This window comes from Oreochromis aureus, linkage group 3 (genome assembly GCF_013358895.1).
Source record: "Oreochromis aureus strain Israel breed Guangdong linkage group 3, ZZ_aureus, whole genome shotgun sequence".
Lineage (NCBI taxonomy): Eukaryota > Metazoa > Chordata > Actinopteri > Cichliformes > Cichlidae > Oreochromis > Oreochromis aureus.
The window spans coordinates 39,339,595-39,353,094 of record NC_052944.1 but is presented as its reverse complement, the minus strand read 5'-3'; the positions used below and the strand labels follow the sequence as shown (position 1 = coordinate 39,353,094).

The window sequence follows — 13,500 nt, the reverse complement described above, 5'->3', positions numbered from 1 at the left end:
GTAAGCGACTTAATCAGCTGTGTGAAAAGTGTGTTTGTGTTTGGCGGAGCCGGCGACGCTCTAATCAAAACACAAACAACATAGCAGCTGCTAAGACCGAGACGGAATTTAATATCTGATCTGTGGCGTCATTTTACTCATTTAATTTTTTTTACTGTTCTCAAATCAGATTTCTTATGTTTTTCATGATGGGATCCCTGATTTGTTTATTTATTTAGGCAGTGACACTGAAAGTGAGACCTTCACGTCTTCTGCTCTGCCTCTGCTCTCACTCACTGCTGTAAGGTTGTAAACTCCTGCTCTTCTTTGTGTTATGCAGTATTTGCCCCAGTTCTCATTAATTAACTTAAATACTTCAGGTCATCAAACAAATTTTAATATTAGACAAAGTGAAGTCAGCTAAAAGATCTCAAAAGCAACAATATGGACTATGCCAAAAAAATAAAAATAGCCTCTAGAGGTTTGGAGGTGGAGGTGGTTATAGAGTCCCTGTGCAAGGTGAATACATGATCTGCAACAATGCTTAGGTAGGTGTTATGTGCCAAAGCACCATCCACATGGATGGCAGGACCCAGGGTTTGCCAGCAGAACATTGCCCAGAGCATCACATGATCTCTATGGGCTTGTGTGCATCCTGGTGCCAGGTGTTCCCCAAGTGAGCAATGCACAAACCCGGAAAACGTGATTCATCAGACTAAGCCACCGTCTTCCATTGTTCTGTGGTCCCGTTCTGATTCATTGTTGGTGCTTTCGGTGGTGGACAGGAGTCAGCATGAGCTCTCTCACTGGCCTGCAGCTATGCAGCCACAAACACAACAAACTGTGATTCTCTCTGTATTTTTAGCAGTTTGAGCTACAGCAGCTCGTCTGTTGGATCAGACCACACGGGCCGGTCTTTGCTGCCCACGTGCATCAGTGAGCTTTGGCCACCATGACCCTTTTGCTGGTCCACCACCGTTCCTTCCTCGGATTACTTCTAATAGATACTGAACACTGCAGACCGGCAACATCCCATAATAGCGGGAGGTTTGGAGATGCTCTGACTCAGTGATTGCTCAAAACTTCATGCCTGATCGATGTACAGCTCAAGTATTTCATATCTATATACAATAAATGTATCAATATAACAAACTGTATAGATTTATTATTGCACATGTTTATATACTTCAGTTGAATTGTGAGGAATGGTCACTCACCGAGGTCGTCAGAGGTGTATCGTTCTCCTTTGAAGCGGACTGCTTCGTCTTCATAGACCGGCTTCCGCAGATTTCTTCTCTCACAGAATCTGTATAGCAGCTGCGTGGGTGTCAGCTGGTCTCGCCACTGGTTTACTCCAGATCTAACAGGTGAGAGACAAAAATCGTCTAATAATATAAATAAAATTTTATTTATTTTGTCATATCTGTCTATAATCATTGTCACAAAAAAAAGGTTTTGTTCTCACATTGATTTCTGTTGGGTGACGTCTGGAACAGTTCAGGGTCTAATTATCAGTTTAATTGAAATTCGGTTTAAGCTTAATAAACACAGAAAAATGTCTACTCACACACAATATGACTGTGGCAGGCCACACTTGGCTCCATATTTGGACAGGAAGCGGTTTTCCAGGTCGATCACCGTCTCGCCGATCTTCTCGTCTTTGGTGAGCATGTCGTGGTCGTACAGCATCACGCGAAGGTCCTTCTCCAGTGGGAGAGAACATGTGAGCTCAAACATCCTGTAGAAAAGGAAAGCAGAAAAGAATTTTCAGCTTCGGTTCAGGCATTAGGAGCTTTCCAGTGGCCTCTCACGCTTTTGTGTGACCACATCAATGACTGGAATTGTGATCGCATTTTAAATGCATGTAAAAGTGATTGAAATGCAGATACAATTTTTGTGGTTTTTAAGGCCAAAATTATGTTCTAACATGCAAAGTTAGATAAAACCTCCTGGAAAAGGAGCATAAATCTGCACGTCCACTTGAAGGAACTTCTTAAGTTTCACTCCTGTGACGAGTAATGTGTGCTGGTCTGCTGGGACATTTTTGTCAAGCCTATCCCCCTGTTGCCGTCTTCATGAGTCTATGGAAAGACGTTTTAGCAGAACTCTGGTGTGCACTGACTTGTCACACTGACTGAGAGCAGTTTACAGCCTGCAGTCGAAGCTCTGTTGTGCACCAAGTTTCTGCTCTACTGTGGCCTGGTGCTCTGATTGGTTTGTGTGTAGTGACCCCTACTGGCAGGAAAACACACATAAGGGCGAAGGACACAAAACAGAGTAACAAGCATACGAAAGAGTGACATAGAGTGAATTCAGTATGTGTGCTAATGGAAATAATTCTGAGTCATGTATTTAGGCTGGATCATCGTCATCATGTAAGACATTCAATTTGAATACATTTGAACAATTCAGGAAAAGCTGCACTGAAGCTGCCCTGATTTCAGTTTCCAGTGCATTAAGATTCATGTAGCAGGCATATAAAAAGATTTCTTTAAAAAAAAAAATCAGAACAGCAGCATGGTGGTTAGCTGCACAATGAAGAAGGTCCTGAGTTATTTGGCTGGGTCCTTTCTGTGATGAGTTTGCAGAGCTGTCCCTGTGTCTGCCTGGTTTCTCTGGGTACTCTGGCTTTCTCACACTGTCCAAAGACATGCACTTAGTGGGGCTAGGTTAAATGGTTATTCTACATTGCCCATAGGTTTGAATGGTTGTGGGTCTGTATTAGAACTGGGTCAGACTGGCGACCTGTCCAGTGTGTACCCCGCCTCTCGCCCTTTTTGTAGTTGGGATAGGAGCCAGCCTTTATGCAGCAATCACCAGAGCTGGATTACCAACTAAGCAAAGAGGCCACCTGCTGATGATATCTCATATTCAGCTGGTTTTGTTAGTCTTTTTTCAAATAACTTTTAATTATGCTTATGTATACGACGGTTGAAGTTTATATTAAACATGGCAAATGAGCAAAGGTTCAAATAATAAATTCTGTATATGTATAAGTAATCCCTGTGAGCACAAAGCTCAGGTTTCAGGCAGTTTTTTCCTGGTCTTAGGCTCTGTATGGTGTCAGAGTGGATGTAGTCATTAGAGGGAAAGTGCTCTGTCTGTGAGCACAGTAGCCCCACCCAAACCTTCAGTTTGTAAAGGACATCCAATCACAGGAAAGTTAGCTTAACGAGGAGGTGGCCTTAAAAGGAAGGGCAGTAAAACACCTAGAGGTAAACAGACAGAGGAACAAGTCCTAATATAAGATTAACAAATATTTGAAGTTTGCAAAGCGACTCTAGTAGAGCTCAAGAATAAACATGTGGATGTGGAAATGAGCGTAATCGGTCACCGGAGTGCTGAATATAAACAAATGCAAACTTTAACTACACTTCAGTTTAGTTAAAGAATAACATTTAAAAGTTAGTTTTTGTACTGCATCCTCAATTATTATTATTTTTGTCCAAACTAGGAATTATCCGGGACATACAACCTTCATCCCTCTACACATACACAAAGAATTGTGCCACAGTTAGATACAGGCTGATTACACATCCTCTTAACTTGGGGACAGATTGGGACCTTTATACATGATATGTGACAACAGTGCAACATGTGTACACTTCATCCTACCCCTTTTTGTGTAAATTGTGTAGTAAATACAGTTTCTCATGGTAAATTTTCTGTTCTGTATTTTTATTTTTTAAATTTTATTGATATTAAGATGTTTGATATAAAACAATTAATCAGTTAACACGAATACATGGATAGGTATTCAGCTCCCTGTGAACCATTGTGGTTTCTGGCACTGAAAATGTAAAGTGATATGAAATATGTGCAGGAGTGTGCTGGTTTACATGGAATAACAGAGGTTAGAGGAGTGAAGTTTAAGACCTCCAGACCAGACTTTCTGAAAGTCTGTGGATCGCCTCCGAGTCGGCAAGATCGGGGAAGTCCAGAGTTTTGGTTTTAAGCACAGATAGACAGACAGAGGGGGGAGAGAGGGACAGAGCAAAGGGGCATTAGTGTACGTACTTTCCAAAGACTGGGTCCAGTGTGCAGGGGATGTAGTTTTCATGATCGTTGACAGACTTTTTCCCCAGCGTGATCTTCACATACGGGTCACACTGAAAACAACAAGCTTTCTGTTAACTCATGTGATCTTCCATTTACTTGGTATCATTTATACCCTCCTTGGTACAAATCCTTTCCTTAACCATTAATGAGTATCCTAACCATGAGTACCTAATTCTGGTTACATTTTCTAGCCATCCTCTTCTACATTTCTCTCCCGTTATCCCCTTATACCTTCCCGTTGGGGTCTTTGGGCTGGAGTCCATGAGCCTGGATGATGTAGACTCGGACCAAGCACTCCTCGATGCCGTTGGGAGGCAGCTTTCTGAACTGCCTTGGGGGAACAGGGGCACCGGGGTCATCCGGCAGTGGGTAGATCTTAAACATGCCCTGGTTCATAAGGGAGAGGGGTGGGGGATTGTGAGTTAAAGAAGTAGATGTCAAGCGGGGTAAAGGAAGCTTTTAAATTCATAAGTACCGACAAAGATGAATGACTCAAGATAAGCTCTGAGCATAATTTAGCATGTGATATGTTCGTGATACGTAACTTCACATCAGACTGCAACAACTTGCAATGTGGCGACTAGAAGAAAATGACAAGTAGCGAGACTCGACCGAACAACTTTTAAACTTTGCATTTACCTTGAACTCTCCAACCACTGAAGGATCTTCTCCTTCATCTTGAGTCTTTCCTCTGTACAGTTTGAATGTTTGGCAGAAATCAGAGAGTCCTTTAAAATCCTCGACCTTCTCCAGCTCCCGGTCATACACCTGAGGAGGAAGAGCAGAGCGAGATAGGAGTTTATTTAGCCCTAAAACAGGTCTATTTTAATAGCTGACTCACAAATTACAAATAGATACGTTTGGGGCAAAAAAAGAGAAAGAGGAAAAGCAGAATAAGGAGGTAGGAGTAAAAAAAAGAGTGTGTAAAAGAGGGGCAGAGATGGATGAAAGTCCACAGCGCAACAAGATGTGGAGATGACAAAATGAAAGACACAAAGACACATTTTAAATTACAGAAGACTCAGAAAGGAATAAAAGGAAGAGACGCTTGGGGTATGGAAGGAGGAGGTCACGTCATATGCTTACTATTTAGAGAAGTGAACATGAAAAAATCAGAGCCAATGAAAATTAGTGACAAAGGTGACTAGACAAAGAGAAAGAAGAAGAGGGGCTGTGAATGTAAATGCAGAGAATGAGAAAGAAAATGCTTTTGGATCTGTCGCAATCAACATGTTTAAAATTTCAAATAATGAGGTCAGAGTATGTAAAAGTACTCCCCATGAGCCAAAAGCTCAGCCTTCAGACTGAGGTTTTCCAAGTCTTGGATCTGCATGATGTCATAGAGAGGGGATATCCCCAAGGCCTCAATTATACTCTGTTGCAGACAAGGACACAGGCAGTTGGAGGCACCACGGCTGAGTAATCATTCCTGTTATACTTCACTGAAGTCCACTGCCTCGGATGCATGCAGATGCATGCAACGCAAAGTGTCCACAGAGGAGACCACCTGATGTTCAAGCCTTTTACGAGGGGCAGCCAATCACAATAAAGTTGGTCAAAATGGGGGAGAAACCAAACATGGATGAATTGAGGCCCAGTAAAAGATACACAAGGATTATTTTTAGCTGTGAATCATGCAAAGCTAAAGAGCCCATCAATATATAAGAATAACAGTGGCATTTACATCTAATTCATGTTCGGTTTTTAAGATATTATCAAGTTTATCAAGTTTTTTTTTCACATTAGATACACATGTGAGAATTCAATGGGTCCAAAGCACAAATAGATTCACTAACTCAGTCAAATTCATTGACTTTCTTCAGCTTATCAAGTTCTGGAAAGTCACAATCTAGTATGTGAAAGAGGCAGCCAATTGAAATCTCATATTTGTCACCAGCTACAGGTTGTGACACCAGTCACTTTTGTGTTTGCCATTTTGGATCTGTAACAATTATGATGAAAAAGTAGGATAGACCGAAATGAGCCCCAGTCACACAGGCACAGAGACTGATCTGTGACCATCTGGCAACCATCTGTGAGGGAAAAACACATATTCCCCAACCAGTTGCGAGCGGCTGTTGGATGTTAATGGGATTTGCTGGTGAAATGCTTACTAAAATCTCCACTTACGCAGTCCAACAGACCAGCCAGTGACCCCCTGATAACAACCTGTTGCTGGGGGAACATGTGCACTCTCAAATCTCATTATTGTAAGATTGTTGTTAAACAAAAGGCTGTTGTTTCTTTATTGCAATTTTTTTTTAAGTTATGCAGAAACTAAGACAGTGGTCTTGCAAGCACTTTTTCAAAATGAACTGAAAGAGGGAGGAGAAAGGTTGTGAAAGCAATGAGATGCTTTCCATTTACTTTGTTATTAAACTGGGAAGGGGAGGAAAGAGGATTGTTAGGAAATGGGGAGAAACAAGGGGGTTGTGTTGGATGAAATGAAGGGTGTACGGTTAATGTGAAAGGAGAGGGGTGAAAGAGTTGGAAAAGCAGGAATGGGGGCAGGAACTGTGGAAACATACCGACGACGGGGGTGATGTAAATGAATGAAAGGTCTGGAAACAGCGATTCATGTCAGTACTTCAACACCAAACCCAAAAGGGCAAGGCAGAGCGTGGAGAAAAAGGCTCTGGCAAAGCATATACAGTTAATAATGTATAGGATACACACAGGTACTAAACAGACATGATTTAATCATACCATGATTTAATCAATCAGTTATAGAAAATGTACTAAAAACTTGTGTTTTTGATAGCAGCTTGATATAAAGTTTAGCTAAATTAACCTTACATGAAAACGAAAGACAGAAAATAGCAAACCTTTCTCGATCAAAATGTTAAAGGTCAGCTTCTCAAATTCACCAGTTAACAGTTTGTATTTTATTTTTCTTTCTTTTAAAAATAACAATTTGAACTTTTACTGACATCTACCATAAAGCAGAGACTCAAAAAAGCCATTGGTTCTGACTAAGAAATAGCGGTCTTGTTCTCAAAAGAGAAAGACAAGTTGGGAAATGCACCCAATACCAAGGGAGATGGAAGGCGGTGGGAAAGGAGACGCCAAGAGACAGACGAAGTCATAACAAGGGTGGTAACAGCGGTGTCTTTGTGACAGAAGCAAAACTAACCAGTTCTGCTGTCTGTTGCAGGGCAGAAGCAAAGATGTGAGTTGACTGGTGAGAGTGTGGAAGCAGAGGAGTAAGCCCAAGGCTTGAGAGAACATCACTGTGTGGATTGAAAAGGACAGTACAAAGAAGGTAAAGCGGAAAAATAAAAGAGATGAGGTAAAGGCTGATGTAAGACAACAAGAAAGTTAAAAAAAAATGCAGCGCACCCACTAGAAACCACAGTGGCAATCACAGCTCTTGTTCCTGAATCTCACCAGTCAAAGCTGTTTTATGACTTGGTTTACCAAATTGTTTAAATCATGAATAGTTTTTTTTAAAATTGCTAACATCACTGTAGTGCTAGCTAACTTTTAGAGTGTTACACGCTATGCACTAGCATTAGCCTGTATTAACTTTAGGTATATTAACTAAGGTCATTGTACACAAGGAGATAAACCACGTATCACGTGTCCTGCATAAAAATCAGATGCGACAAAAGTGTGGAGTCAGAAAAGTAGAGGACAGAAAACTGAACTTAGTGAAATAACACAAAATACTTCACTCTACTCTTGCTCATGTTTGGATGCTTGATTAGGACTTGGTGTCACATGTAAATGCAATGATAACCCTTTAGTGTCATTTGTTTGCATGTGTCAGACCAGAGCATTAACCACTGTCTTGACTGTACCATGCCTCCTGCCTTTTTAAGTTTACTGCAAAGATGTCTGCGTTGCTTTGCCATCACAACTGAAACTGGAGCTAATAAATTTTACAAAATGGTAGGAAACACAAAATACATGCAACTGCACACAGATTATTACAGTTGTAAAATAGCATATGGAGAAATATTAGCTTTGATATTAGCATAGCGTGTAAGCTAGCATTATCTTTGTGCTAATCATTGCGTGTTGACAGAGCATATTGCTATCATGTCTATCTAACACAGCCTTTGTCTGCATCATGTTTAAACCATGTATTTAGCCCGATAATATAAAGTAAGTTTTATGTGAACTTTTTGGTGTTTTCAAACTTTTGCTCTTATTCAAACACTGTTGCAGCTGAAGCGTCATAGTGGCAAAGCCAAAGTACACTTTGTCTGACAGCAAACCCATGCATTTAGCTGTACTTCAAAATTATCATCAAAATGAATCTGATTTAAATGATTTTGAATGTCACATGGTAATTGGTGACAGACAGGCTGGTCTGAGTATTTCAGAAACTGCTGATCTACTAGGATGACCAAATGGAGAGTGGTCAGGAAAAAGAAAAAATATGCAGTGAGCGACACTTCTAGAGGTGAAAATGCCTCATGGATACCAGAGGTCAGAGAAGAAAAGCTAGACTGCTTTGAGCTGTAACACATATAATCACCTGTTCTTTTTTTTTCTATTTTGCAAATTAAGATTTGCAAAATAGTATCTCTTAATGCGCAAGAAGATTGGCTACAGTAGCAGAAGACCATACCGAGTGTCACTTATGTTAGCTAAGAACAGGAAACGGAAGCTACAATTCACAAAAACTTCTATTGTCATAACTGGACACTAGATGATTGGTAGGACATTGTCTGGTCTGAGGAGTCTCATACAATACGATGATATATTAAAAAAATGAAAAAAAAAATGGTCTTTCTTAATTTTGACTTTTTTATAGTGATAGCGGGGAACTGGCCACACTGAAGTTCAATCCAATTCCATGTTTTTTATATAGTACCAAATCACAACAACAGCTGGCTCAAGGCGCTTTATATTGTAAGGTAAAGACCCTACAATAATACATGCGGTGAACATTTTCATTCATTCTGATGAAGGAAATTTTTGTGGTATTTACTTATTCTCTAGGGGATTGCATTACTCTTCCAGACAAATTATTTTATATTAGATTTGTTTGTTTTTTTACCAAAGTCTGTCTTTTGCCTTGTTCTCAAATATTTAGCCATTTTGGAAGGTCATTTTCTTGTCCACCTTCATATGAGCGGCACACCAGTGTGCTAAATTGGTGATGTAACCGAAAAAGTTTTTGCAGCAGCGGGAGGAGATGGAAACAGAAACAGAAAGGTGACAAAATGAGTGGTGCACAAAGCCAAGGCTGAGAAGAAAAGTAAGCAAATTTTCCTGAGGTCAGAGCAAGGGCTGGAAACTGTGTCTCTGCTGACAGTTGCTACCCAAAGACAGTGAAAGGTCAGAGGAAATCAGAAAAAGTGGTTGAAAAAGGTTGGAAACAGCAGCTAATATCCCTGTGACAGTAGCAGATCTCAGTAAAGGACTTGTCAAAGAAATAAAGGAAACGGGGTGGGAGAAAAGAGGAGGGGGGGAGTAAATCAAAAGGAGGTGTTGGCACTGAGCTGGTCGGTGAAAGGGTGAGAGTGAGGCAAAGTGACGATGGAATCAGTGGCTCACTGGTCATTTCACTAGTTTCCATCCAACTGTCAACTGAATTTTGAGCAAAGTTTTGAAATGTCGCAAAAACTCAGAGGTGACTTAGATGTCTGTCCATCGGCCAGGGTGAAACCATTTAATAGGCACCTGACTGAAAAAAATACAACCACTAGAAAAATGGAAAGAGTCTTTCAAGGGTCAATGACTGTTGGGCAAGATGTTATTGTTCTCTATTGTGCCATTTAGTTTGAGCTCTACTTTAATGGCTTAATATAAAGAAAGAGGCAAAGAAATATTCTTTTACATTACAGCATATATAGCGTGGCTTTTGTGGAAAATCTCTGGTTGTTAAAACCTATTTTTAAATGTTTTTTCATTAGATTCATGACCAAATGTGTTCATTAATGCTTCCACAATTTGCTGTGTGATTTAATAAGATTAATAAATACATTTAAAAGCCTATTAATTACTAATATTTATGTTTTAAGTCCTTAGTTTTGACTTTGTACAACATGTATGTCAGGGTACATGCAGAAAACCTGTTGTTATTGCTGTGACGATGTGAAAGGGCTTTCAAGGGAGAGGTTAGAGCTCTAATTAAAGAGTAATAAAAAAAGGCCACATTCTGACATGATTAGTCATTTGTTTGGGAATCAGACAAGAAGACTGACGTGTGCTTTGAATCCCGGTGGAAGGAAAGGTCGCCGTTTGGGCCAAGAGAAACGGGATAAGGGTTGAACAGAGCGTGGGCGATCGAGGGTTGCTCCTGGGATGGCGGCAGACTCTTAAAGAACCAGACTACAGACAGACATTGACGACGGCTCATTTCGGACTCGCCAACATCAGAGCATGGCCTTTTCCCTGAATCTCTCCCACTGTGGTGCTCCCAAAGCAAATTCAACATGGATGAGTCATGGATGAAGAAGTTAGGGAAACGGACAGAATGTCACGATGCCGAGACTTTTGATGATGGAGCATGAGAAGAGAGGGGGAGGAGGGGAATGACAGACTGACAGAGGGAACTGGCATTAGGGCAGATACATGATTTAAATGGTGAAGTTTAGGGCAATAAACGGGTTTTAAGAACAAGGAACAAAGGCTAAAGGCTTTTTCACGTTTTTTTATTACTTTCTCAATTTTTTATTCTGTCTGCTACTGTTACCTTTACTCTGTTATACTCTCAGAAATAAGGGTATGGTAAAAGTCCATTTCTGTCCATACAAGTCCAAGCTACATGAATTACACATCAATTAAGCTCCAAGCTAACTATAAGCACATTTGGGAAAGCCAGTGTCCCCAGATAGAAATGGTGTAGTCTTTCACTTTCATATCTCAAGATGCAATATTTTATTGTTCTGTTTATTTTGGGTAAATTAAAATTACATACGCATACACTGAAAAAGGACACTGGCCATCGCTTGGATTTATATAAGCATCTTAGGTGTATTTAACACAATTGCTTTATGTTTTAAAGTTAAGTGTTAATTTAATTCAATTGTTCAAGTTGCTGCCAAAGCAAAACATCTGTGTGCAATACGTAATTACAAATTATGTAATTCCAACATGTTCTTTTTTTCTGTGATATATTCCTTTGCTTCCACTGTGTTGAGCTGATATACAGTGGCTAACAAATTTATTAAACCACCACCCAATGTAATGTTTATGACAGAGCTGCCCTAAACAGTACTGATAATTAAAATAAATAGATTTAAAAAAGTTTCTATAGTAAATAATCCACCAGTATACACATGCTCTTTCATCAAAATTATATTGTTAATAATGCACATCAATATTTTTTGATTAAAATACCCAAGTGCAGTTATTTACTTGCATTTCTGAAGAGAAAATAGTTTTAGTGGTTGAATGTTAAGCTTCTCAGAGAAGTCTAGTGTGCTAGCTCACATTTGGATATAAAAACATGAATTGTTATTTTCTTAATAAATAATATCAGGTTTTGGCAGATTTCAAACAAATGATGTTATATTGTTTTTAAAAACATATAATTAGGCAATCTAATAAATTTGTTGCTTTGTAAGAAGAAAGGTCCACTTTTGTGCATTTACATTAAAGTTCGCGGTATATGTCTGGAAGACACAAAGTGCAAAGTAAATATCAAGGGTCTAAAGTATAATGGTGGTTCATTAAGAGGTACTTTCCCAGTGCCAAAAGACGGTTCCCCTAAAGATAAACAAAAGTCTATTTATGTAGTGACAGTGTACATGCACATTGATGGAGATGTTAAATAAGCATTTTGGAAGATACAGTCAGATTACCAGTGAATAAAACTGCCCCCCCCCCCCCTTCCCACAATGCACGTCAGGGTTATTTTTTTGACAAAAGTGTCAACAGAAGAAATTAAAAAAACAAAACAATGTACAACAGTTTTCTAATTATTATGTGACTCACAATACTAATGAAAAAGAATAAAAACACAATAAATACTATGTAAATCAAATAGGTAAACTTGTAATTGAACAGGATCTTTATTTTTTGTCTGAAACTACACAAATAATAGCTGGAAATCTTTCAGCTCAAAGCTGATAATTAGCTTTAGCATCTATTAATCTTTTATTTATGAAGGCCAGGAAAACACACAATATACAATAAGTAAACTTTGTGAAATGTGAGTTAACATATGCCTTAACAGGGAAAAATGGGGAGAGTGTTCATAAATTTCATACTATTACAGAAATGCATAGATATCACAAGAATTTACCTATTTCCCCAAATAGTAATAGTACGTAGTGCAGTTTTACAAGATGCACATGTCGCATAAAATGATGTACTTATGAAAGCAGCCCCAAGAGCGCAAAGACAATTAAACAATGAAACAATTACATTTTTTAATTTTTCATGTTCCTTGGTTCTTTTTTTAGTATTTGACTTTTGGTTACCTCCTGTTATTTACTTATTTATTGTTTTACTTTTTAACATTGAAGGTTAGTTTTCTTTGATAGTTTGAATTACAGGCTTGCCTGTTGCTTCATATTCAGTCTGCAGTGTCCTGTATTTGGATCATCTCTCTTACCCATATGGAAAAATGTTGTATTCCATAGTTTTTCATAGGTGATAAATGGCCTGTACTTCACATTAACCCTTTACATTAACCTACCAACTGAGCCACAGCTGCGCAAAAGCTACAGGTGTGTTGTTGCACTGATGCATTGACCAAGCAGAGGTTCAAAAAAAGTTTAAACTCTGTGACAGCAGGTGTATACAAAAATTATTCAGGTAAGTGCAACTATAATTTTACTGATTTAGCTGTATCCAAAACATGATTTGCTTAGTGCTCCGGTGGGATGAGCCAAACACACTTAACATGCTGGCACACTGAGTCATAGGTGAAACCATAACCTTGTGCAATGTTTTATCAGATTTGGTAGAGTTCTGCAGACCAATGGCTCATCGAATTTATTTACAGACATTTGCTTCAAAATAACTTCAGATATGTGTTGAGCAACCCATGTTTCTGCAGGTAGGTTATATGCTGCTTATGCTAATATACCTTTTAGGAACAAAGACAAGGCACTTCGCTCATCATCCTCCTAACACAAACCCCATTTAAACTAAACTTAGTACTAAACCAATGCTATCTTACAAGTTGTTAGATTATTGCTGTTGGTTCATGCTCCACACAGCTGGAACTGTCAAGCTTTACATTTTGTCAAATGTGAGTCAGAATAATCTAATGCCATTTCAGATTCATTAACTAATTAAGCAGCCTTCCACAACTGTCCCATTTTCTCTTGTAGTCCTTTAGGAAAATGAATTATCCACCCCTGGGTGTGAAGAGGTTAAATAAGGGGCAGGTAGTTAATTTTCTCACAGGCCAGATGGAAAAAGTAGGGCTGCTGTAAAGGCCTGGACCAGTAAAAGATGGATACAATTAATGCTTTACATTAACTTACCACTTGAGCCACAGCTGCCTAAATAATGTAGCCGATGATTGTATGTTCGAATACATGAATTCCCACA

General features: G+C 39.2%; 1 protein-coding gene across 1 annotated transcript in view; it reads right to left on the bottom strand.

Annotated features, from left to right (window-relative positions):
- Positions 1 to 13,500, bottom strand: part of dysf (dysferlin, limb girdle muscular dystrophy 2B (autosomal recessive)) — a 104,263-nt gene that overhangs the window by 20,545 nt on the left and 70,218 nt on the right. Inside the window, exons 43-47 of the mRNA XM_039610216.1 lie at positions 4,678 to 4,806; positions 4,270 to 4,425; positions 3,997 to 4,088; positions 1,547 to 1,717; positions 1,197 to 1,339 (exon numbers count right to left, since the gene is read on the bottom strand). Coding sequence (XP_039466150.1) covers positions 1,197 to 1,339; positions 1,547 to 1,717; positions 3,997 to 4,088; positions 4,270 to 4,425; positions 4,678 to 4,806 — 691 coding nt within the window. The remainder of the gene's footprint in view (positions 1 to 1,196; positions 1,340 to 1,546; positions 1,718 to 3,996; positions 4,089 to 4,269; positions 4,426 to 4,677; positions 4,807 to 13,500) is intronic.